General features: G+C 38.5%; 1 protein-coding gene and 1 non-coding gene across 2 annotated transcripts; one reads left to right on the forward strand and one right to left on the reverse strand.

The window, feature by feature from the left end:
- Window positions 1-1,367: 1,367 nt before the first annotated feature.
- Window positions 1,368-17,026, reverse strand: LOC121052821. Its single transcript, XM_040518706.1, has 6 exons — window positions 16,670-17,026; window positions 14,405-16,012; window positions 3,990-4,280; window positions 2,875-3,209; window positions 2,274-2,349; window positions 1,368-1,496 (listed from the first exon to the last, which is right to left on the reverse strand). Exons 1-6 carry the CDS (start codon window positions 17,024-17,026, stop codon window positions 1,368-1,370), a joined length of 2,796 nt encoding a protein of 931 aa, XP_040374640.1.
- Window positions 16,275-16,381, forward strand: LOC112201209. The gene has a single exon (XR_002936665.1). It is a non-coding gene; the product is annotated as a small nucleolar RNA R71 (small nucleolar RNA).
- Window positions 17,027-23,883: the final 6,857 nt, after the last annotated feature.

A 23,883-nucleotide genomic window follows, 5' to 3' on the forward strand; every position in this document is an offset into this window, starting at 1 on the left:
GCAAAGTCTCAAAAATATGCTCCACTAAGTCTTTAGAACAAAGGGTATGGATATAACTATACTAGGGTTAAGGGTTAAGGAATTTTTGAGGGTGATGAAAGAAAAGGCTCAATGTAGGCTCAAAAGGGTTAAACTAGGGGAGTCCCACGACGGGCACAAATAGGGACACAGGCTATATTTGGCAATGGTGGTAAAATCCTAAGTAAGTACCTTTATCCTTTCCAGAATCAGGGCCATATATTGATCATAAACGTCTCAACAAGCATAATAGTGAATTCTAGCATTCTCTAGTCCATCAAACTTAATCTATGGCAAGTAATCAATCAAGATGAAAGAATAATGAGATCAACAAAATCATCGCCAAGAAAATAAGAGTATACTTCATTTTTTTCCATTAATCACTCACAAAGAAAGGGCACATGGCTCAAATTCTCACAAGGGTTATTATGAATCACAACTTATCTTCCACATGTTCATATTCTGTACCAAAGTTACGCATACACCATATCTACTACACATTCATATGCTTTTCATAAATCATAATTAACCAAAGAATATCATCAAACATTATCTCAATCTTGTGATCCTCTTTTAGCCTTAATTTCAGAGATATAAACTCATCCTAGACAGTTAAAAGGGCATCCTAAGACTCAATCACACAACAAAACCAAAAACAACCATGTAAATGACGCACAAACAAGACAAAAACGTTTTGGACTTAGGGTTATTTCCCTTCTCCTTTCGGTAACTCCTTTGGAACATGACCAGGTGAAGAGAGGAACGATTTTGGCGGAGCTCAGCTCACTTGATTGACAGGGGACGAGACCCTTTGTCAGCACTTCTCATATCCAAACTAGACCTTAGACATCACATCCCATTGGATGCGCCTATGATGAAGAAGATATTTACCCAAAATTCATTTTGACTCTAACAATAAACAACAAAACAAAAACACAAGTATAAAAATCGAAACATGAAACACAAAACCTAAAACAAAGTTAACGCAAATTATTTTATTTTATTTTTTTATTTTTTTTTCGATTTTTTATTTTGTTTTCTTTTTTATAACCACAAAACTAGCTCCTAAAAACAAAGTGAAACGTTATACCCTTCCCCCACACTTAAATCATGCATTGTCCTCAATGTATAAACAAGTATAAAGCACACAAAAAATCAAGCAAGCATGGCAGAAGAGTTAACGCAACAAATCCTAAAACAAAGATAAAGTTTTCGAAAATAAAAGAGAATGGAAGAGTTCAAGAAAGCAAATCTGCGTTGATGGCTCCTCCACAGCTACGGATGAAATGGGTTGCCTCCCATGCAGCGCTTAATATTTAAAGTCTTTCAGCCTAGACTTGCACCTTCATTTATTCTTCTGGTTGTGGCGCCTCCTGGAGGGGTACATCCTCCACATTATGCTCCACAAACGCCTCATAATAAGGCTTAAGACGATGTCCATTCACCTTGAATTCTGCTCCAGTAATATGGCTCTTTATCTGTATAGCACCATGAGGAAAAACATTAGTAACAATAAAAGGACCAACCCATCTAGAACGCAACTTACCAGGAAAAAGTCTTAATCTGGAATGAAATAAAAGAACTTTTTGACCAACTACAAAGGTCTTTCCACGAATCATCTTATCATGAAAAGCCTTTGTCTTTTCCTTGTAGATCCGTGCACTATCATAGGCATCATTCCGAATTTCCTCAAGCTCATTGAGTTGCAATTTCCTATGAAGTCCAGCTGCATCCAAATCCATGTTAAACGTCTTGATTGCCCACCAAGCTCGATGCTCCAACTCCACAGGTAAGTGACACTGTTTCCCATACACCAAACGAAATGGAGACATCCCAATTGGCGTCTTGAAAGCCGTCCTATATGCCCAAAGAGCATCCTCCAAACGTTGGCTCCAATCCTTCCTTGAAGGACCCACGGTTTTCTCAAGTATCCTCTTGATCTCCCTATTTGAAACTTCTGCTTGTCCACTTGTTTGAGGATGATAAGGCGTTGAAACCTTATGAGTCACATGATACTTCCTAAGCAAAGCTTCAATGGTCTTGTTGCAAAAGTGAGAACCTCCATCACTAATGAGTGCTCTAGGCATGCCAAACCTACTAAAAATATTAGACTTTATAAACCCTGCAACAACCTTAGAATCATTAGTCCTGGTGGCTTTCGCTTCCACCCACTTAGAAACATAATCAACAGCCAAGAGAATATAAAGGAAACCATTAGATGAAGGAAAAGGACCCATGAAATCTATACCCCAAACGTCAAAGATTTCGACTATTATAACAGGAGTTAAAGGCATTTGATCTCTAGGTCCTAAATTACCAGTTCTTTGGCACCTATCACATGTCATACAAAAATTATATGCATCTTTAAATATAGTAGGCCAATAAAAACCACATTCCAACACCTTCCTAGCAGTTCTATCCGAGCCAAAGTGACCACCACATTGTTTAGAATGACAAAACTCAAGTATAGCTTTTTGTTCATTATTAGGCACACATCTCCTTATCAATTTATCAGAACAATATTTCCACAAGTAAGGATCATCCCAAACATATTGTCTAGCTAAAAACTTAAGTCTATCACGTTGAGCACTTAGCATATTACTAGGGAAGGTTTTGGACACCAAATAATTAACAATATCTGCGTACCAAGGCTCACTTACCTGAATTCCGAAGAGTTGTTCATCCGGAAACATCTCCACTAAGGGTATGGCGTCCTCTTCACTCACTAGCCTACTCAAGTGATCTGCCACAACGTTGTCAGAGCCCTTTTTATCCTTGATCTCAACGTCAAACTCTTGAAGCAAGAGTATCCAACGAATTAGCCTAGGTTTTGCCTCCTTCTTTGACATCAGGTACCTCAGAGCTGCATGATCAGAATAAATAATAACTTTAGTACCCAACAAATAAGATCGAAATTTCTCTAAGGCAAAAACAACAGCTAAAAGTTCTTTTTCAGTTGTAGAGTAATTGAGTTGAGCATCATTAAGGGTCCTAGAAGCATAGTAGATGGCGTGGGGCTTCTTGTCCCTTCTTTGTCCTAGCACGGCCCCAATGGCATAATCAGAGGCGTCACACATGATCTCAAAGGGTAGAGACCAATCTGGTGGAAGCATAATTGGTGCAGACGTTAGAAGCTCCTTCAAAGTGTTGAATGCCTTCTTGCAATCCTCATCAAACTCAAACGCCACTTCCTTTTGAAGTAGACGACATAGGGGCCTAGAAATCTTGGAGAAGTCCTTGATAAAGCGCCTGTAGAAACCTGCATGTCCAAGAAAAGAACGGACCTCCCTCACACTTGTGGGGTATGGTAAGTATCTAACAAGATCTACTTTAGCTTTATCTACTTCAATTCCACGTTTAGAGATAATATGCCCTAAAACTATTCCCTGTTTAACCATAAAGTGACATTTTTCCCAATTTAAAACAAGGTTAGTTTCTTCACAACGTACAAGTATCAATTCTAAGTTACTTAAGCAATTTTCGAAATCTTTACCAAAGACAGAAAAGTCATCCATAAAAACTTCAATAATTTTCTCAATAAAATCAGAAAAGATACTTACCATGCACCTTTGAAACGTACCTGGGGCGTTGCATAGTCCGAATGGCATTCTTCTGTAGGCAAACGTACCAAAAGGACAAGTGAAGGTCGTTTTCTCTTGATCCTCATGAGCAATGGCGATCTGATTGTAACCAGAATATCCATCCAAGAAGCAATAGAACTCATGACCTGCTAACCTCTCAAGCATCTGATCAATGAATGGCAAGGGGAAGTGATCCTTCCTAGTAGTGGCGTTGAGCTTCCTATAGTCTATGCAAACTCGATGTCCAGTCACAGTTCTCTGAGGCACTAACTCATTCTCTGCATTCTTCACAACAGTTATCCCAGACTTCTTTGGCACAACCTGAACTGGTGAAACCCACTTAGAGTCTGAAATAGGGTATATGACGCCACAATCAAGGAGCTTGATGACTTCTTTCTTCACAACTTCCTTCATGGGTGGATTCAATCGTCTTTGAGCCTCCCTAGTTGGCTTAGCTCCCTCCTCAAGCAAAATCCTGTGGACACAAGTGGTAGGGCTAATTCCCTTAATGTCTGCTAAAGTCCAACCAATTGCAGTCTTGTGCCTCCTAAGCATCTCCACAAGCTTGTCCTCTTGAGTAGACGTCAATGATGAAGATATAATTACTGGCAACGTCTCTTTATCTCCCAAATAAACATACTTCAAATGATCTGGTAATGGCTTTAACTCTAGGGTAGGTGCCTGAATCACTGAAGGTAAAGGTTTATTAGTAGAGACGGAAAGTGAAAAAGAAGGACTTGACTTACCTACTGATGTCGCTTTTGTTGAGCGACCAATTTAACCCTGAAATGTCATTAGTAGTATAAAGTAAGTAGGGATCGTTCTATTCCGGGGATTGAGGGTACACCTGTCATTGTCAAACAATTAAACAATTAAAATTAAAACAAAGTATAATATTTACAAAAATAAAACAAAATATATACATAATTTAACCCTGAAATGTCATTAGTAGTATAAAGTAAGTAGGGATCGTTCTATTCCGGGGATTGAGGGTACACCTGTCATTGTCAAACAATTAAACAATTAAAATTAAAACAAAGTATAATATTTACAAAAATAAAACAAAATATATACATATTTACGAAAAAGGGGGGATTTTTGATTTTGGTTTTCTATTTTCGAAAATAAAAGCTAACTAAATAATTAAAAACGCAAAAACATAAAAATATAAATGGAATGTAAGAACAAAGATCAAAGTCGAAACTCATGATTAAAATTGATTCAAGTTCATCATTGTTCATCATAGTCATGCAAGAGGAGTTGATCATGTGAAACGTTCAAAAGCAAACAATTTCCCATATTTTACTTTCAATGCTAATTAACCTAAGCGAAAGCACCTAGATTAATCCTATCAAACATGCAATCAAACCCTAGAAAGCTAGTCAATCATGTCATGTTTAACGCATTAAGCACCTAGAAAGGCTATCAACTCAAATGTGCAACTTAGTATGAAAAAGTCCACCTAATTGCAATCTTCTTTGATTAAATTCGGTTTTTGTACAAAACCTTTACTACTTATCGATCCAAGAACACAAAACCAAAAAGTTGATTCATGTTCTTAAATTCGTAGCACCAATTATATCAAAACCCTAAGTGTTTGCAACCACATAAGATTAAAATACAAAAGTTATCTATCATGCAAATTTAATCGAACACTCACACAAAAGCAACCATAAATCGCAATATATGAATCTGAAAATTAACAATTCATCATAAAATTTCAGAAAACAATACTTGTTCATACATATGTGTCAACTAAGGCAAAACCAACGAAAATACAAAGCAAAGGTACAAGGAGAATCGGATTACACCGTGATGAAGATGAGATGAATGAAGTGATGATGTGGTCTCTTGAATTTCGAAAGCAATCTTCAAGGTGGAGGGTGGATGGTGTGCACGGCTTGTCTTCTTCTTCCTTGGCCTTGCTTGCACTTCGTGGTTGCCCTAGAGGATGGAGAGGAGCACGGCTAGTCTAAAGAGTTTTCTGAATTATTTTCTCAAAGTGTAAACGTAAAGAATGGAGCTTGGAACTCCAAAACGTTGAGAAGAGGGGAGGTTATATAGGGGACGGCCAACTTGCTCTCCAAGCCGTGTAAACCTTATGGAATTAATCTGAAAATTCCACATAATTTCCTCCAATAATATCTTGCCAAATAAGCCCTATGAGGTGGTTCAACCAATCACAAAATTCCATTTAATTCCCTAAATAATCTTGCCGAAATTCCCTTGATATAATTCTGATTTTTGTAGTTCAATTCGGCCAAACTTCCTTTAGGGAATTAAGGAATGTATCTAGACTTCTTTTGAGCTTTTCTTGGTCTCCACCTTTTTCTCTTTCCTTTTATTTCTCCCTTGAATATCTCCTTGCCGAATTCTCTAGGGTTTTCTTTTAATTCACACGGCAACTTCCTTCTTTTCCTCTTGGCTTGGACGGCAAAAGATATTCTAGGGTTTATCTCTTGATGAATTTCCATAAAAATAGCCCTAGAAAATCTCCCTAGAAAATCTCCTTTTAATTTCTGATTTTCCACGTCATTTTCCTTGTTTCTCTCTTCATTTTGGACGGCAAACATCTCTAGGGTTTCTTCATTGCGTCACAAACCCTAATTGCATGGGCTTTGTGGGCTTTTGATCCATTTGCCGAAAATCCAACAAGTCTTGAGAGTTCTTGGGCCTCCATGCGCCACCTTTGTGCCATGTCATCATCTAGAGTCTTCAAGAAGCTTCTCTCATGCCATGTCACTTCATTAATTCGATCTCTATTCATGGTTGGCTCAAGAGTCTTGTTTTGGCAAGCTTTCCTTTTCTGGACAGGGTTTCCTGGTTGGACCAGGAAAGCTTCATTTCTTCATTTCTGCTCATTTGTGCTTCCCTTTGTACTTCATCTTGTCTCCCTCCAACGTTGGCTAGCTTCTCTCTCCATTTGTGAGCTCGTTTCAGCTCATTTGTGACAAGGACCTGAAAATAGAAACTAGTAAGAAAAATAGAAACTTTCCTAAAATGAAAAGTGGGAAACTTTCTAAAAATGAAAAATAGAAACTACTAAAAATGGAAACTTACTAAAAATGATAAATAAAAACTACAAAAATAGAAACTTTCTACAAATAGGAACTTTCCCAATCAAAGAATGGAAACTTTCCTAAACAGGGTTTTATTAAGGAAATAACGCAGAAAATGCAGGGAAAAGCAAGTAAAACGTCGCATTAAAATGCTCCTATCAAATTCCCCCACACTTAGCTTTTGCTAGTCCCTTAGCAAAATCACACTAAGACACACACTAAGACTCAACGAAAATTAAAGACTTGACACGAAACAGACTCTATAGCCCTTCAACTTTTTGTCTCAGCAATCTCTTACTTTCACAACACCAAGATTAGCACTTCACCAAGAATAAATGTTTAGGCATTCGAGAGTTAATTAAAACACATAATCTTCACATACACAAGTAGGACTTGGTTGTAACAATGGTGATGGGTTCTGTTAAGCATGTTTCAGACAAGTATGATTCAATCCTCACAAGGCATATCCACTCTTTCTTCTCTCAGAATTCAAGGCAATGCTTAAAAGCTTATACACTCAAGTATATGTGAAAGATAGCAAGTATATCACATAATGTAAGAAACGAAAGCACATGTATAATTTTCTTTAAAGATCTCATGAAGGATACCAACTACTTGCACAGATGGACCCAAGCCATAGGTTCAACTCTTGTAACTCATCTCCACATCAAGGGCTGTCCCATCTTAAGGATCAAGAAGGTCTTTTCAAGGGTTGTAATGGGTTAAGGCTCAAGGTTTTAAGAAATGAAGGGTAAGGATTTATCAAAGTGTCCTAAAAACCTAGCAGAGCATATGTAAATGTAGAGACCACAAGAAATCCACCAATGCATTGCAAAAACGTCACTTCCCCTAGAGGTAACATAAAAGGGGCCTAGTGTCTTCATGTTGGGCCCAATCTTCATTGTAAACTTCCCCTGAACTACAGTGAATGGACAAAGGTCAAATTTTTCTTTAATAGGCCTTCATTTCAAAGTAAACTCCAAAATCACTAAGTATGGGGGACTAAAATCCATAAATATTTCTTTCTTTTCTTTTCTAGCCGTACATTTTTTCTCTTCTTTTCATTTTTCACGGCTTTCACATATATTTTTTTTTTTTTTTTCTTTATGGACAAGTCTACCCCCACACTTGAACTTTAACCTCTTCTCAATTTTCCTCCTTAGCATCAAACCCATGTAGTATGTCTCAAAAGATAGCTCCACTAAGTTCTTAGAACAAAGGGTAGGGTTGTTACTATACTAAGCTTCATGGTTAAGGATTTTAGGGTGATGAACGAAAAGGCTTAATGTAGGCTCAAAGGGGCTAATCTAGGGGAGTCCCACGACGGGCACAAATGGGGACACAAGTTTATATGGCAATGGTGGTAATTCCTAGGATGCCTCTATCCCTTCCAGAATCAGGGCCATGTATTGATATAACGTCTCAACAAGCACAAGAGTGAATTCTAGCATTCTCTAGTCCATCAAACTTAATCTATGGCAAGCAGTCAATCAAATGAAAGAATAATGAGATCATCAAAACATCGCCAAGAAAATAAGAATATATTTTTCATTTTACTCCAAGAAAAAGGGACATGGGCTCAATTATCTCACATGGGTTTTTATGAATCAAAACTCATCTTAACATGCTCATATTTTCTGTACCAAAGTTTCTAAATCCATATCCACTACACATGCATATATATCTCATATATCTCAATTAACCAAAGAATACCGTGTTTAAATCATCTCAATTTTGTGATCCTCTTTTAGTCATGATTTCAAAGATATAGAATCATCCTAGACAGTTGAAAGGGCATCCTAAGACTCAAAACAAAAACAAAAGCAACGAAAATTTTTAAATTTTTGACATTTTTCAATTTTTTTTTTGTATTTTTCAATATATGACTCAATATAAATCCCTTCCCCCACACTTAAATATTGCATTGTCCTCAATGTAATCAATTAAAAGCATGCAATGAAACACTTAAGCATATAGGGATGAAATTTACGAAAATAATACTAAATTCAAAAAGCAAAAACGAAAAATAAAAGATAAGGATAAAGAAAGCAAATCTGATTTGCATGGGTTGCCTCCCAAGTAGCGCTTGGTTTTAACGTCTTCTCAGCCTAGACGTGGTTTCCTCTTCTCCTCAGTTGGTGGAACCTTCAAAGCCTCCCTTTGGGTTTGGAATTGTGTTGCTCGGAAGCTTACCATTCTCATGAAACTTGGTCATGAAGTCCACCACTTGTCCCATTTGCTTCTTGAGCTCTGCAATGTCCTTGGCATTGGTCTGTTGTCCTTGAAGCAAAGTCTGTGTGGCACTAGTCAATGCCTGAGTAGAATTAGTCAATGCCTCTATCGTCTTATCATAGTGAGAATTGGGATTCCCTACATTGTGTTGAGGAGGCATGTAAGGTCTTTGATAGGGAGGTCCTTGAGGACGTTGGAAACTGCCACCAAGAGGGTTCTGAACATTTTCATTGTTGGTCCACTTGAAGTTGGGGTGGTCCCTCCATCCAGGGTTATAGGTATTCGAATATGGATCATACCTTGGACGTGGGGGACCCCCTTGGTTCCCTTGATAGCCTCCTATAGCATTCACAGATTCCCAACCACCATTCTCACTCAGTTGAGGACATTGATCCGTAGGATGTCCTTGAGTAAAGCATACCCCACAAGCAGAGGGTCCTCCATGGCCTTGAGTAGTCGCCACCTTGTTCACAAGAAGGGTGAGTTTGCTCAATTGATCCGCAATGGCAGGACTAGTGCTTACCTCATTTACCCTACGAGTGGGTTGTCTCACACCCTCATACTGTTGGGAGTTTAGGGCACGATTAGCTATAAGTTCCCTCCCAACCGCAGGTGACTTATCCACAAAAGCTCCACCAGCTGCAGCATCCAACATTTGCCTTTCCAAGGGTAAGAGTCCTTCATAGAAACATGTAAGTAGGGTCTCATCCTTCATCTGATGTTGAGGACATTGTGCAAGTAAGGAATTGAACCTCTCATAGTAGGCAGCATAGGACTCATCATGAGCTTGCTCTATTCCACTAAGCTTCTTCCTAAGTGTGATGACCTTTGAAGCTGGGAAGTATTTCTCCAAGAAGGCCTTTCTCATTGTTTCCCATGATGTGATACGACCTGCAGGAAGCTCATATAGCCAATCCTTGGCTCTATCAGCTAGAGAGAATGGAAATGCTCTCATCTTAAGAAGGTTTTCATCCGCCCCTTGTGGTTGCATGTTTGCACAAACAGATTGGAATTCTCGTACGTGCTTGTTAGCATCCTCCATATTGAGGCCATGGAAGATAGGGAGCTTGTGCAACAATCCACTCTTAAGCTCGAACTCTGCTTGTCTTCCAGCTGCAGGGGCAGGGTATACTATGCCTGTAGGGGGTCCTCCTTCAACAGTTGCGGTGGAGAGTTCCCTAATAGATGCCATTCTCTCTTCTTCGACTTCTTCAGGTGGTGGTGAAGGTGGTGTAGAGTTGGACGAAACCACAGGTGAAGGTGAACGTGAAGGCGGAGATGGACTTGGTGTAGGTGATGTAGACTCCTCAGAAAAGTAAATCCGCTTCCCTTGCTCGTTAAATGTGTACTCTTTGTATGTTGAAGGAGAAGGGCTTGTGAACTCAAGGAGTGAAGGACCCTTCAAACGAGCGAGCCTTGCTTCAATTTCCTTTAGTGTAGAGGGTCTAAAAGGCTCGGTCATTCATAGGAATCCTGAACATCATCAAAATTCAAAGAAGTTAGCAAAGTATAAAGTGAGCTAATTACAAATTAGTGATTGATACATCAACTTTACTATTCACGAGTCACTATTCACAAGTTACTATTCATGACTTTACTATTTATGATTTATACAAGTATAAAATAGAGTATAAATTAAAAACTATCCACAATCTTTTCACAAATAAACCACGTAAGAAGTTTATACAAGTATAGAAAGTACAAATCACACAATTTACAAGTGGAGGTTATGTTCAAGTATCTTATTATCTTTACAAAATAAAGTTAATATCTCAATTGATTACAAGTTGTAAGTCGAGCCCAATAGAAACCACTACTATTGGTGAGATACGATCTAGGGATAGTCGTCTAGACATAAGTCGCTTTCCTTTGTTTCAGAAGGCTAGATGGCCAGATTAAGAGGTAAGTGAGAGGGAGGACTCATTTTGGTGACACTACGGAGGCTACTCCCTCATTGAGGTTTAGGCCCCTATTGGCTACTCCCACATTGTGGTTTACGCACGGTCTATAGTATCTCTGAGATCCAATTGAACCCATCACCCAGGGTCTCAACCTAAGACACCACCTATATGCCCCTTACTCAGCTTGAAAAGAACTCATGTGTTAGACAGTTCTCCAAATGTTAATAAAAGCCGCCCTCAACCTCATAAGACCTCAGAAAGGCACTAATGAAGGGTTAAGGCCAATATTAACAAAAGGGCCCTTATCTACTCATACGAATTTACACACTTATAATAAATCAAGAATGTAACAATATTTATAATTAATTCTTTACATTTCCTTTGTATAACAAGATTAGACACAATTTGTACAAAACTTTCAAACAAACAAACGTCACACTTTGTACACTTCTTTTTTTTTTTTTTTTTTTTTTTTTTTTTTTTTTTTTTTTTACGAAAATACTTACAAATATATGTTTTTCTTCCTTTTCTTTACAATTATTCTCAACACTTAGGTACGGGAACAGTGAGTCTCGATGTGCAATGGGACTGAAACAGCTACCCTTTTCAAGACTATGTTTAATCCAATATACCTTAGTGAATCACAATATTTTCATTTGTTATATATATCATTGATTTCAAATTCAATTCCAAGCGGTAAATCAAGAGGACGTGCGGCCCAAGTATAGTCGTCTAGACACAAAGTCCCTCCTACATCCTTTGGGCAACCTTACTGAGATGGCCAGGTAGGGGAGGGCGAACACAAGAGGTAGGATCCATTTTGGCATAGGCTACTCCCACATTGTGGTTTACGCCCATTTGCATGCACTTCTGAATCCAAGAACCCGTTATGAACGTTGTCCCCTTTCCTAGACACCATCCCACATAGGCTATACTTACTTGGATGAAAAAGATTCTAAGTGTGAAGACAGTTCAATGAATGTTAATAAAGACCGCCCTCAACCTTAAGGGACCTGGACTAGGTACCAATAAGGGGTTTAAGTCAATATTAATAAACACGACTTCACCTATTCCTTCTTTAATTTACAACTCACAATTAAAATTCGTATTCAATAATATAAATAACAACCTAAGTAATTAATTAACTAATTAACTAATTGACTAACAAATTATGAACAATTAACAAGAAATTTTTTTTTTTTTTTTTTTTTCGGTCACAATATAAACAAACACATATATTCACATATTTAACAAGTGATTTTTCAATCCCCGGCAACGGCGCCAAAAATTGATGTCGCTTTTGTTGAGCGACCAATTTAACCCTGAAATGTCATTAGTAGTATAAAGTAAGTAGGGATCGTTCTATTCCGGGGATTGAGGGTACACCTGTCATTGTCAAACAATTAAACAATTAAAATTAAAACAAAGTATAATATTTACAAAAATAAAACAAAATATATACATATTTACGAAAAAGGGGGGATTTTTGATTTTGGTTTTCTATTTTCGAAAATAAAAGCTAACTAAATAATTAAAAACGCAAAAACATAAAAATATAAATGGAATGTAAGAACAAAGATCAAAGTCGAAACTCATGATTAAAATTGATTCAAGTTCATCATTGTTCATCATAGTCATGCAAGAGGAGTTGATCATGTGAAACGTTCAAAAGCAAACAATTTCCCATATTTTACTTTCAATGCTAATTAACCTAAGCGAAAGCACCTAGATTAATCCTATCAAACATGCAATCAAACCCTAGAAAGCTAGTCAATCATGTCATGTTTAACGCATTAAGCACCTAGAAAGGCTATCAACTCAAATGTGCAACTTAGTATGAAAAAGTCCACCTAATTGCAATCTTCTTTGATTAAATTCGGTTTTTGTACAAAACCTTTACTACTTATCGATCCAAGAACACAAAACCAAAAAGTTGATTCATGTTCTTAAATTCGTAGCACCAATTATATCAAAACCCTAAGTGTTTGCAACCACATAAGATTAAAATACAAAAGTTATCTATCATGCAAATTTAATCGAACACTCACACAAAAGCAACCATAAATCGCAATATATGAATCTGAAAATTAACAATTCATCATAAAATTTCAGAAAACAATACTTGTTCATACATATGTGTCAACTAAGGCAAAACCAACGAAAATACAAAGCAAAGGTACAAGGAGAATCGGATTACACCGTGATGAAGATGAGATGAATGAAGTGATGATGTGGTCTCTTGAATTTCGAAAGCAATCTTCAAGGTGGAGGGTGGATGGTGTGCACGGCTTGTCTTCTTCTTCCTTGGCCTTGCTTGCACTTCGTGGTTGCCCTAGAGGATGGAGAGGAGCACGGCTAGTCTAAAGAGTTTTCTGAATTATTTTCTCAAAGTGTAAACGTAAAGAATGGAGCTTGGAACTCCAAAACGTTGAGAAGAGGGGAGGTTATATAGGGGACGGCCAACTTGCTCTCCAAGCCGTGTAAACCTTATGGAATTAATCTGAAAATTCCACATAATTTCCTCCAATAATATCTTGCCAAATAAGCCCTATGAGGTGGTTCAACCAATCACAAAATTCCATTTAATTCCCTAAATAATCTTGCCGAAATTCCCTTGATATAATTCTGATTTTTGTAGTTCAATTCGGCCAAACTTCCTTTAGGGAATTAAGGAATGTATCTAGACTTCTTTTGAGCTTTTCTTGGTCTCCACCTTTTTCTCTTTCCTTTTATTTCTCCCTTGAATATCTCCTTGCCGAATTCTCTAGGGTTTTCTTTTAATTCACACGGCAACTTCCTTCTTTTCCTCTTGGCTTGGACGGCAAAAGATATTCTAGGGTTTATCTCTTGATGAATTTCCATAAAAATAGCCCTAGAAAATCTCCCTAGAAAATCTCCTTTTAATTTCTGATTTTCCACGTCATTTTCCTTGTTTCTCTCTTCATTTTGGACGGCAAACATCTCTAGGGTTTCTTCATTGCGTCACAAACCCTAATTGCATGGGCTTTGTGGGCTTTTGATCCATTTGCCGAAAATCCAACAAGTCTTGAGAGTTCTTGGGCCTCCATGCGCCACCTTTGTGCCATGTCATCATCTAGAGTCTTCAAGAAGCTTCTCTCATGCCATGTCACTTCATTAATTCGATCTCTATTCATGGTTGGCTCAAGAGTCTTGTTTTGGCAAGCTTTCCTTTTCTGGACAGGGTTTCCTGGTTGGACCAGGAAAGCTTCATTTCTTCATTTCTGCTCATTTGTGCTTCCCTTTGTACTTCATCTTGTCTCCCTCCAACGTTGGCTAGCTTCTCTCTCCATTTGTGAGCTCGTTTCAGCTCATTTGTGACAAGGACCTGAAAATAGAAACTAGTAAGAAAAATAGAAACTTTCCTAAAATGAAAAGTGGGAAACTTTCTAAAAATGAAAAATAGAAACTACTAAAAATGGAAACTTACTAAAAATGATAAATAAAAACTACAAAAATAGAAACTTTCTACAAATAGGAACTTTCCCAATCAAAGAATGGAAACTTTCCTAAACAGGGTTTTATTAAGGAAATAACGCAGAAAATGCAGGGAAAAGCAAGTAAAACGTCGCATTAAAATGCTCCTATCACCTACATAGGTCGTTGCCTCAAGAGAAGCAACGTTTTCTAGGTGGATGGATTCATAAGAATCCGTGAGCTCTTCCTTAGGTATGGTGGCGCCATTCTCAAGAATGCCAACGCCACTTGCAATGGTTGAAGCCATGGCATCATCCTCCATAATCTCCATGAATTTCTGCGCAAGTTTATCAAGTATATCAATAGAAAAACATGATTGAAAATCACTTAGGGGATACCTCATAGCTTCGAAAATGTTAAAGCCAACAACTTCTCCATCGAATTCCATTGACAAGGTGCCAGAATACACATCAATTTTAGTCCTAGCCGTCCTCATGAAGGGACGACCTAGCAAAAGTGGCGTTGACTTTGGAGAAGGCTCCTCCATCTCTAGGACGTAAAAATCAGCTGGGAAGATTAGCTCACCCACCTGCACAAGTACATCCTCAACTAACCCCTTAGGGTATGCATTAGATCGATCTGCCAACTGAATAATAACATTATCATGTTTAAGCTCACCTAGACCTAGAGTTTCATAAACAGAATAAGGCATGACATTTATAGAAGCACCTAAGTCTAGCATGGCATTTTCGAATCTAGTGGTTCCAATAACACAAGGGATAGAAAAACTCCCTGGATCCTTACATTTGTCAGGCATTTTGCGTTGAAGCACAGCTGAGACGTTCTCACTTACCTTCACCACTTCTCTCTCACGGTTTTGTCTCCTTGTGGTGCAAAGCTCTTTCAAGAATTTGGCATACTTAGGAATTTGCTTAATGGCCTCAAGGAGAGGGATGTTGATTTGCACTTTCTTGAAGGTCTCCAAGATGGCCTTTTCGGCCTCATCTTTCTTGGATCTAGCATATCTGCTTGGGAAAGGCAAAGGAGAAGAAGATGGATTAGCAATAACCGAATTGAAAGAGTTAGAAACTTGTCCTTTAGGTTTCGGTTCTGCAGTAGGAGGTGTCACATGAGCCTTAGACGTTGCAGGGTCATCCTCCTCCTCTAAAATGGACGTTGAGATCTTTTTGGGAGGCGTTGGAGGATCTACAAGGGTCTTACCACTCCTTGTAGTGACGACTTTGGCTTGCTCAAAGTGAGGATTTGGGATGGTACCACTTGGTAGTTTACCTTGCTCATGAAACTTACCCATAAACTCCACAACTTGACTCATTTGCTTCTTCATCTCATTCACATCCGTAGATATAGCATTGATTTGATTCCCATGATGAGTTTGACCTGCAATTAAAGCTTGAGTAGACTTAGTTAGAGTTCGGATCAATTCATCATTAGAAGAAGAAGAAGAAGCATTTGAATTAAAATTCGAATTGAAAGGAGTAGGGTTAGGAGGTTGAGGCTTTTGATAAAAGCCTTGAGGACGTGGTTGGAAGCCTTGAGGTGCACTTTGAGCGTTCTCATTGTCCTTCCAACGAAAATTAGGGTGATCCCTCCATCCAGGATTGTAAGTATTCGAATATGGATCATTCCTAGGACGTTGGTACCCTTGTTGGAAACCTATGGCGTTGACACCTTCTTGTCCTCCTTCCTCCATGAGTTGAGGGAATTGGTTAGACGCATGCCCTTGCGTAGAACAAACTCCACACACCATGACTTGTCCATGTGAACCCTGGGACACAAGAGAAGTAAGTTTGTTAATTTTATCCTCCAGTTGAGCTAAAGTACTTACCTCATGGACCCTTTCACGTGTGGTGGTTGATTTGGGCCTAGAGCTTCCATATTGTTGTTGATTCAAGGCCCTATTCTCAATAAGGATCATTCCAGCCGCAGGCTCCTTGTCAACAAACGATCCACCAGAAGCTGCATCTAGCATGTCTCTTTCCAAGTTGGTGAGTCCATCATAAAAACAAGTGAGCAAGGTCTCATCCTTCATGCCATGTTGAGGGCATTGAGTGGTGAGAGACTTGAACCTTTCATAGTAATCTGCGTAGGACTCATCTTGCCCTTGTTGGATTCCACTTATCTTCTTCCTAAGCATGATGATGCGAGATGTAGGGAAATACTTCTCAAGAAACGCCTTCATCATATCAGCCCAAGATGTAATCCGTCCACTTGGCAATTCATAAAGCCATTGCTTTGCCTTGTCAGCCAACGAAAATGGGAAGGCCTTCAACTTCAAAATATGCTCATCAGCTCCTTGAGGCTTCATGCTAGTGCAGAGGAACTGAAATTCCATCAAGTGGTTGTTGGGATCTTCCATAGAGAGTCCATGGAATGTAGGAAGACGATGAAGTAGCCCAGACTTCAATTCAAAATCAGCTGTTGCCCCCTCAGCTGTAGCAGGGTAGGTTATACAAGTTAGAACGCCACCAGGTGGGATCACAGATGTAGAGAGTTGCCTGATGGTGAGAGCCATTGGTGGTGGTGGTGGTTGAATGACTAAGAGTGCACGAGGTGATGGAGGTGGCATTTGGTGTGGTGATGGAACAACTGAAGTGTCAGAAGCTTCTGATCCTCCCTCTACTCTATTCCCTTCACTATCTAATTGAAGCTCACGAAATTGAAGTGGAGTGGTAACTTGGACGTCAAAGAGATCCAAGTTTTTCTTAAGCTTTTCAATCCGTGCTTGAATGACGTGGAGGGGCGTTTTGGTGTACTTGGGTGGTTCAGACGATCCAGACATTCATTGATCCTGTTATAGAATGAAAGAATATAGTTAGTAAGATATAAACAAGACGTGGACCAAGGTACACACATCAAAAACGTCACATATAAACAAGTATACACAAGGCCAACGAAAATTTTATAGTGGTTAGTTACAATCTTCTACAATTTTCGACTTAACCAATTTCAATAAGAGTTTTGCAAGTCAAGGTTTGGACGTGCGGCCCAGAGATTCTAATGTTAATACAAGTCTCCCCCCTTTATCTTTTGGTAACTCTTTTGGCACAGAGCCAGGTAGTAGAGGAACGATTTTGGCGGAGCTACTCCCACATAGTGGTTTTGGCCCTCTTGTAAGCACTTCTCGTATCTAATCAACCTAGACACCCTGTGTTACTAAGGTGCGCCGCAGAGATAAAAGGAGTTGATTGACAAGTATTAATAAAAGAACTCTCACCTATTCCGTTATGACTCACATCCTTCTTACCAAAACCAATTCTTTCGAAAATTGTTTAAGTGTATGACTTCAATAAGACATAATGAACCATTGTTTTGGACGTGCGGCCCAAGTCCTTGCCTCCACACATATTTCTTCTCAAATCCTTTGGGCAACCTTACTGAAATGGCCAGTGCGGGGGAGGACGAACACGAGAGGTAGAAACCATTTTGGCACAAGCTACTCCCACATAGTGGTTTAGGCTCGTTTGATTGCACTTCTGGATTCAAAACCCATCATGGACGTTGTCCCCTTCCTAGTCACCATTTCACATAGGCTATACTTACTTAGATAAGAAAAGGCCTAAGTGCAAGACATTTTTCAAGTGTTAATAAAAGCCGCCCTCAACCTTAAAAGACCTGAATCAGGTGCTAATAAGGGGTTAAGGCTAATATCAACAAACGAGACTTCACCTATTCCATAATAGTTCAAAATCCCTTACCAAAATCATACCTTAGTGGCGTTTTCATCACATGAAGACTTTTCAATCCCCGGCAACGGCGCCAAAAATTGATACGTGCAAAAGCATTCGCCAATTTAAACCCTGAAAATGTCGAGCGTTAGTATAGAGTAAGCAGGGATCGTTCTAAACCGGGGATTGAGGGTGCTAACATGTGAGAAACAAATTAAAGACAAGAATATACAAATTTACAAGTTTCACGAAAATTAGAATTTTTACAAGTACAAGCATGCATAGATTTTCGAAACAACAAAGGAACAACAAAGAATTAGAGAGCACACATACATGTATCACGAATTAGAGAGCAAGGAATGAGAGAACAACAAAATATACAAGTATATATATACATAGAATTCGAAAGAAAGAGAGAATTTGAGTTAGAAAAGGTTATGGAAATCCTACTCCTATTTAAATACATTTTACAAATCCATATCATATTAGAAAACCATATACAACAAGGATTCCTAGTTATATACTAATTAGGATTACTTAATTACTAAGAAAACAAATTATTGACTAAGTCAAACACAAAATACTAAGTCAAAACTAACTCTAACTACTTTTCCTATAAAACACCAAAGAATCCCTAAAATTTAGGAACTCCTAAAAAACACAAAACAAATCCCTAAAAACCACCAAAATAATTCCTAGAAAACACTAACACATATTTACTATTCACGGACTCACTATTCACGAATTTAAAAACATTTATTTTTATTTTATTTTTATTTTTATTTTATTATTTATATGAACATGCTACCTAAAAATTCTAAGTTAATTTTATTTATTTACACAAACAAGAAAACATAAAGATGGGGGGTTTTTGAAGATTGAAAACATAAATTTTTCAGAAAATAATCAAGAACAAAAACGTTTATTTACATAGGTGGGAAAAGAAGAATTTTCGAAGAACAATTTTTCAAGAATTAATCAAGAACAATCCATTCATGCAATCTTTAATCTTTTAGTTACCATGGAACGATATCAACCAAGAAACAAAGTTACAAGCGCCCGATGTCCCTTATATGACTTCCCTTTACACAATTGAGTAGAACAAGCGCCTAAACAATATAATTCAAATGCAAGTATCACACAATCAAAGCAACTCATGATCTCATGCATTCAAATCATTAAGAACAAGTGAAAGTTTAGTCAATAAACATGCAAATTCAAGTACTCAAAGCAAGTCTTTTCATTACATGCATAATCTGATCTCGACCTTTGTACAAAGCCTTTACTACCATATTGAACTAGGATCAACAAGCGTTCACCTAATTACTAGCTCCAATTACATGCAATCATTCTATGTTGCGCACCAAAGAACAAGAACACATAAAAGTTCTCCATAAAACAAAACCAGATTATCATTCCATATTTCGGCAACTAATAAAGATCAAACACACATAAACCAATCAATCATTGAAAAGAACATCAAAATTGCATTCAAAAATCAGATTGTTAACTCATAGTTTCGGTTTCACTCTTAAAAGAATCAAAACAGAAAATTACAACTACAAGCATACTAAACCGTGAAGAAAACATAGGGAAGATGGTAGAACAACCCTTGATCACGTCCCAAAGACCCAAAGAAGCTCCAAGGTGGTGGCACAAGGTGAAGATCACGGCAAAGATGGAGGATGGCACGGCTAGAACTTGCAAGATGCGAAAACCTGAAACTTGAGAGCAAACCGGTGAGAAACGAAATTGTGGAGAATAATGTGCAACCCCTGAACGTCTTATACACAAGGTATATATAGTAGAACGTCTCAAGGCACTCCCAATTCGTTTCTACTTGGTTTCTCTTAATTCGTGTTGATTTAGGACTTCTTTCTCCCAAAACAGATTTCCGGCAGGATTGACCTCAGTCCACTAAAACGGCCATAACTTCCTCTAGAAAATAGCTATTGATGAACCGTAAAACGCTCTGGAAACTAGACATCCGTAGCTTTCCAACCATATAAAGATCATAATTTTCTGAGCTCTGAACGATTTATGACACTCCGTTGAAGTTGACTGATCTGCACAGGCAGATTTCCGAATCTGTAATGGTTTTGACTTTTAATGCACAAGTTGAGTCCAATTCGGTTTTCCTTCACATCACATGCCTCTCACATGCCTTGCACGCCTATTATGAAGTAGAAACGTCAAGAACCTTCAAGAACCCTCAAGAATCTCACGAAATTCCAATCCTTACTCAACAAGAAGTCCAAATTCCACATTGCTTTGTAATTCGAATCTCTTGTTGCTTTCTCTTCCATGTGTACGGCATATGGTCTTCTTGAGTCTTCTAGATACTTCATGAATGTTCCATAGCTCTCCTAGTATGAGTAGAACTCCATATGCAAGTAGGTTTCCTAGTTGAATACTGCTTCCTTTTCCGAGATGCTTCTACACTCTTCCGGAACCTTCTTGAGTAATCCTTATCCAACAGGGACTCCTTATCACACTAGGATTCCTTATTTGAGTAGAATTGGGTTTCCCTGTCCAAGTAGAACTTCTAATTTCCGCGACTTAAGAGTTTGAATCTAAGTCAGCTTCTGATTCCTACTCCAACTAGGATTCCTTTTCCTAGTCAAACTGGGAGAACTTCCATTTCTTCATTTCTGCGCCACTTGTGCCTTCCTTAGCCACTTTTGGACTTTGAGACTCCATTTACACCTGCAAAACACTAACTAAGTTAAATTGATCAAGATAAAGGAAATAACTTAGCAAAATATAGGGTTTAAACATTATAAACGTCGCATTTTATGCTCCTATCAATTGCCCCATTATGAGAGGAGTTAAGGCCATAAAGAAGACGTTTCAGTTGGGAAAGCCAACCAATGCTCCGCTATAAATAGGCAACGTCCAGAACTGAATTTGCATCACTTCCCAGCCAAGATAATTCATTGCCTATCACTTCCTGGCCAAAAACCATTCCAAGACTGCCCAATTCACTCCTTAAACTTCCATCACCTACAAGACCGTGACCACCATCCATCAATCAATCTACAAAGCTCTTAGGCGCTGAGTCAAGGACGCTCCACCACCACAGCAGAGACGAGTTCATCACCGTGTTGCTAAGCCGCTGAGGAAAGCTTCAAAGTGTAACTATGACTCTACTTACAATTTTTATTTGGGTTTTATGTGTTTCAATTTGCGAGTTGTCTAATTGGAGACACGGAATTTTCAGAATATTTTTATTAATATTTTTCAGATTTTCAGTTTATTATTGAGTTAATTTCGAGAATTCTTTTATGCTGCATGTTACAATCTTGTGCCCTTTTACGTGTTTAGGTAATTTTCAGAGTTAGGTTCATAGGTTTGCATGCTAGAATCACGCTGAGTGTTCTTGTGTGTTTGCTTAATTTGCCAAGAATAATTGTTATTTGTTAAGACACTGAGTTAAACAAGTAGTAATTAGTTCTAACGGGTGGTAAAAATCATGCTTGAATGATTAAACGATTCTGGAAATTACGTGTTAAATTCTATGTGTAATGGTTAATTTGCACGTGTGAGTTGATTCGAGGATTAGATAATACTACTAGTTAAGAGAATTACGCTGAGTGTTTTCGAAAATTAGTAGTATTAGGCTTGGTAAGGACATTTCCGATCCATGCCTACATTAGAATGAATCAGATAAATGGATTGATCCGCTGAGGCTTTTCATTTGAGCTCTTATCTAGGCATTAAAGATGGTCACATTTTTGTAGCATGTTGAAATGAATTTTCTGTTTTTACACTTAGTAATTTCTGAGTGGTATTGGTCTAGGTTAGGGAAGTCGATCATTGTATATAGTTTTATTTGTTTCGTTTTTATTTTAAGTAGATTAGGAACCAAATTTCAAAACCCCCCATTTTATTCTTTTATTTGTTAACTGGCCTTTTTGTGTAGGTGTACCCTACAATCCCCGGACTGAACGATCCCTGCTTATCCTATACTGACAACTACATTTTGCAGGGTTAAATTGTGAGGCTATTTCAGCCGCACCAATTTTTGGCGCCGTTGCCGGGGATTGTTAAAATCCCTTGCACTTAAAGTGTCATCGATTTTGTTGTATATAGAATGCATGCTAATTTTTGTACTACACTTTTGGAATGGTGACAAATTACGATTTCGGTTAGGCCAAGCTTTAATTGTGATTTAGTTTAAGTTTTATGAGTGTTACAAAATTAAGCATGTCTTTTATCATTGTTGTACAATTTGTAGAAGTTGTTTTTTTTAACCATATTGTAAATTGAATGTGTTTCACTTAGATTAATATACTTAGGTTATGAATTTAGCTAAATACTTAATTGTTGTAAGTGTGTAAAATCGTATGAGTAGACAAGGGCCCTTTTGTTAATATTGGCCTAAACCCTTCATCAGTACCTTTTTCAGGTCTCTTGAGGTTGAGGGCAGCCTTTATTAGCACTTGGAGAACGGTCTAACACATAAGTTAATTTCCCAGCTGAGTAAGGGGCATACGGATGGTGTCTTAGGTTGAGACCCTGGGTGATGGGTTCAATTGGATCTCAGAGATACTATAGAATGAGCCTAAACCACTATGTGGGAGTAGCCGATAGGGGCCTAAACCTCAATGAGGGAGTAGCCTCCGTAGTATCACCAAAATGAGTCCTCCCTCTCACTTACCTCTTAATCTGGCCATCCGGCCTTCTGAAACAAAGGAAAGAGACTTATGTCTCGGCGACTATCCCTATATCGTATCTCACCAATAGTAGTGGTTTCTATTGGGCTCGACTTACAACTTGGAATCAATTGAGATATTAACTATGTTTATAAAAAAACAAAAAAAAAAACAAAAATTGATGTGTGACCTGCTTAAGGTATATTGGATTAAACATGACTTTGTCGAGGGTAGCTGTTCTATAGTCCCATTGCACAAACGAGGTCCTCTGTTCCAGTACCTAAGTATGTAAATGTAAAAGTAACTTAGAAAGTTAAGGAAAGACATAATGTTTGTATTTCGAACCTTGTACATGTTACTAACACTTGATTTGGTCTTAAAGGTCCATGAATGTCCACTGTCTCTGATAAGACTAAGGAGCTGTTTGAAAAATTGGAACGTGCTAAGCAAAGGGCAGAACTCACTTTTTCAGACCGCCCTCCTCTAGAAAGGAGGGATTCTCAGGACTCTAGCTATTCAGGTTATAACTCCTCAACTAGATCAACCGAGGAGGTCAACAAACCTGACCATTCTGAAGAAGGAGAAGAACAAGTCTTTGAAGAGGAAGAAGAAGAAGAAGAGGTCACTGAAGAGGACGTTGCAGACACAGAAGAGGAAGAAGAGGAAGAGCACGCCCGTGTTGAGCAAGTACAGGCACCAATGGCTGAGACTATTAGGCAACTATCCAATCCTACAGGTGGGGGTGCTGCGCCCTTATGCATTGCCTATCCAGAACCAGGAGAGGGGCTTAATGATGATTTTGAGTTAAAGAGTGGGTTTCTGCATCACCTACCCTAGTTTCATGGGATGAGTAGTGAAGACACCAACAAGCATCTCAAGGAGTTCGAGTTTTTCTGTGGGAGTATGTGCCCTAAAGGAGCTGATATCAATATCTTGAAGATGAAGGCATTTCCCTTTACTTTGGAGGACAAGGCCAAGACTTGGCTATTTGAGCTGCCTGCTGGCACTATCAACACTTGGGATAGGATGAAGGGCGAGTTCCTTACGAAGTACTTTCCTGCCTCAAAGGTCACTGTTTTGAGGAAGCAGATTAGTGGAATTACGCAAGGACATGAGGAGAATTTCTGCAATTATTGGGACAGGTTTAAGAGCCTTGTAGCATCATGCCCTAACCATGGGATGAGTGAGGGGTCCCTCCTTACCTATTTTTATGAAGGACTCACCGCTAATGAGCGTGGTCTGTTAGATGCTGCTGCTGGAGGATCCTTTATGGATAAGACACCTGCTGATGCCAAGGTGCTACTTACTAATCGTGC

This window comes from Rosa chinensis, chromosome 4 (genome assembly GCF_002994745.2).
Source record: "Rosa chinensis cultivar Old Blush chromosome 4, RchiOBHm-V2, whole genome shotgun sequence".
Lineage (NCBI taxonomy): Eukaryota > Viridiplantae > Streptophyta > Magnoliopsida > Rosales > Rosaceae > Rosa > Rosa chinensis.

Coding starts and splice junctions, on each gene's coding strand:
- LOC121052821 (XM_040518706.1), bottom strand. CDS start 17,026: ATGTCTGGATCGTCTGAACCACCCAAGTACACCAAAACGCCCCTCCAC. Junction 4,281..14,404: donor CTCTTGAGGCAACGACCTAT/GTAGGTGATAGG, acceptor TCAGTGATTCAG/GCACCTACCCTAGAGTTAAA. Junction 1,497..2,273: donor TAATAGTCGAAATCTTTGAC/GTTTGGGGTATA, acceptor GGTGCTATACAG/ATAAAGAGCCATATTACTGG.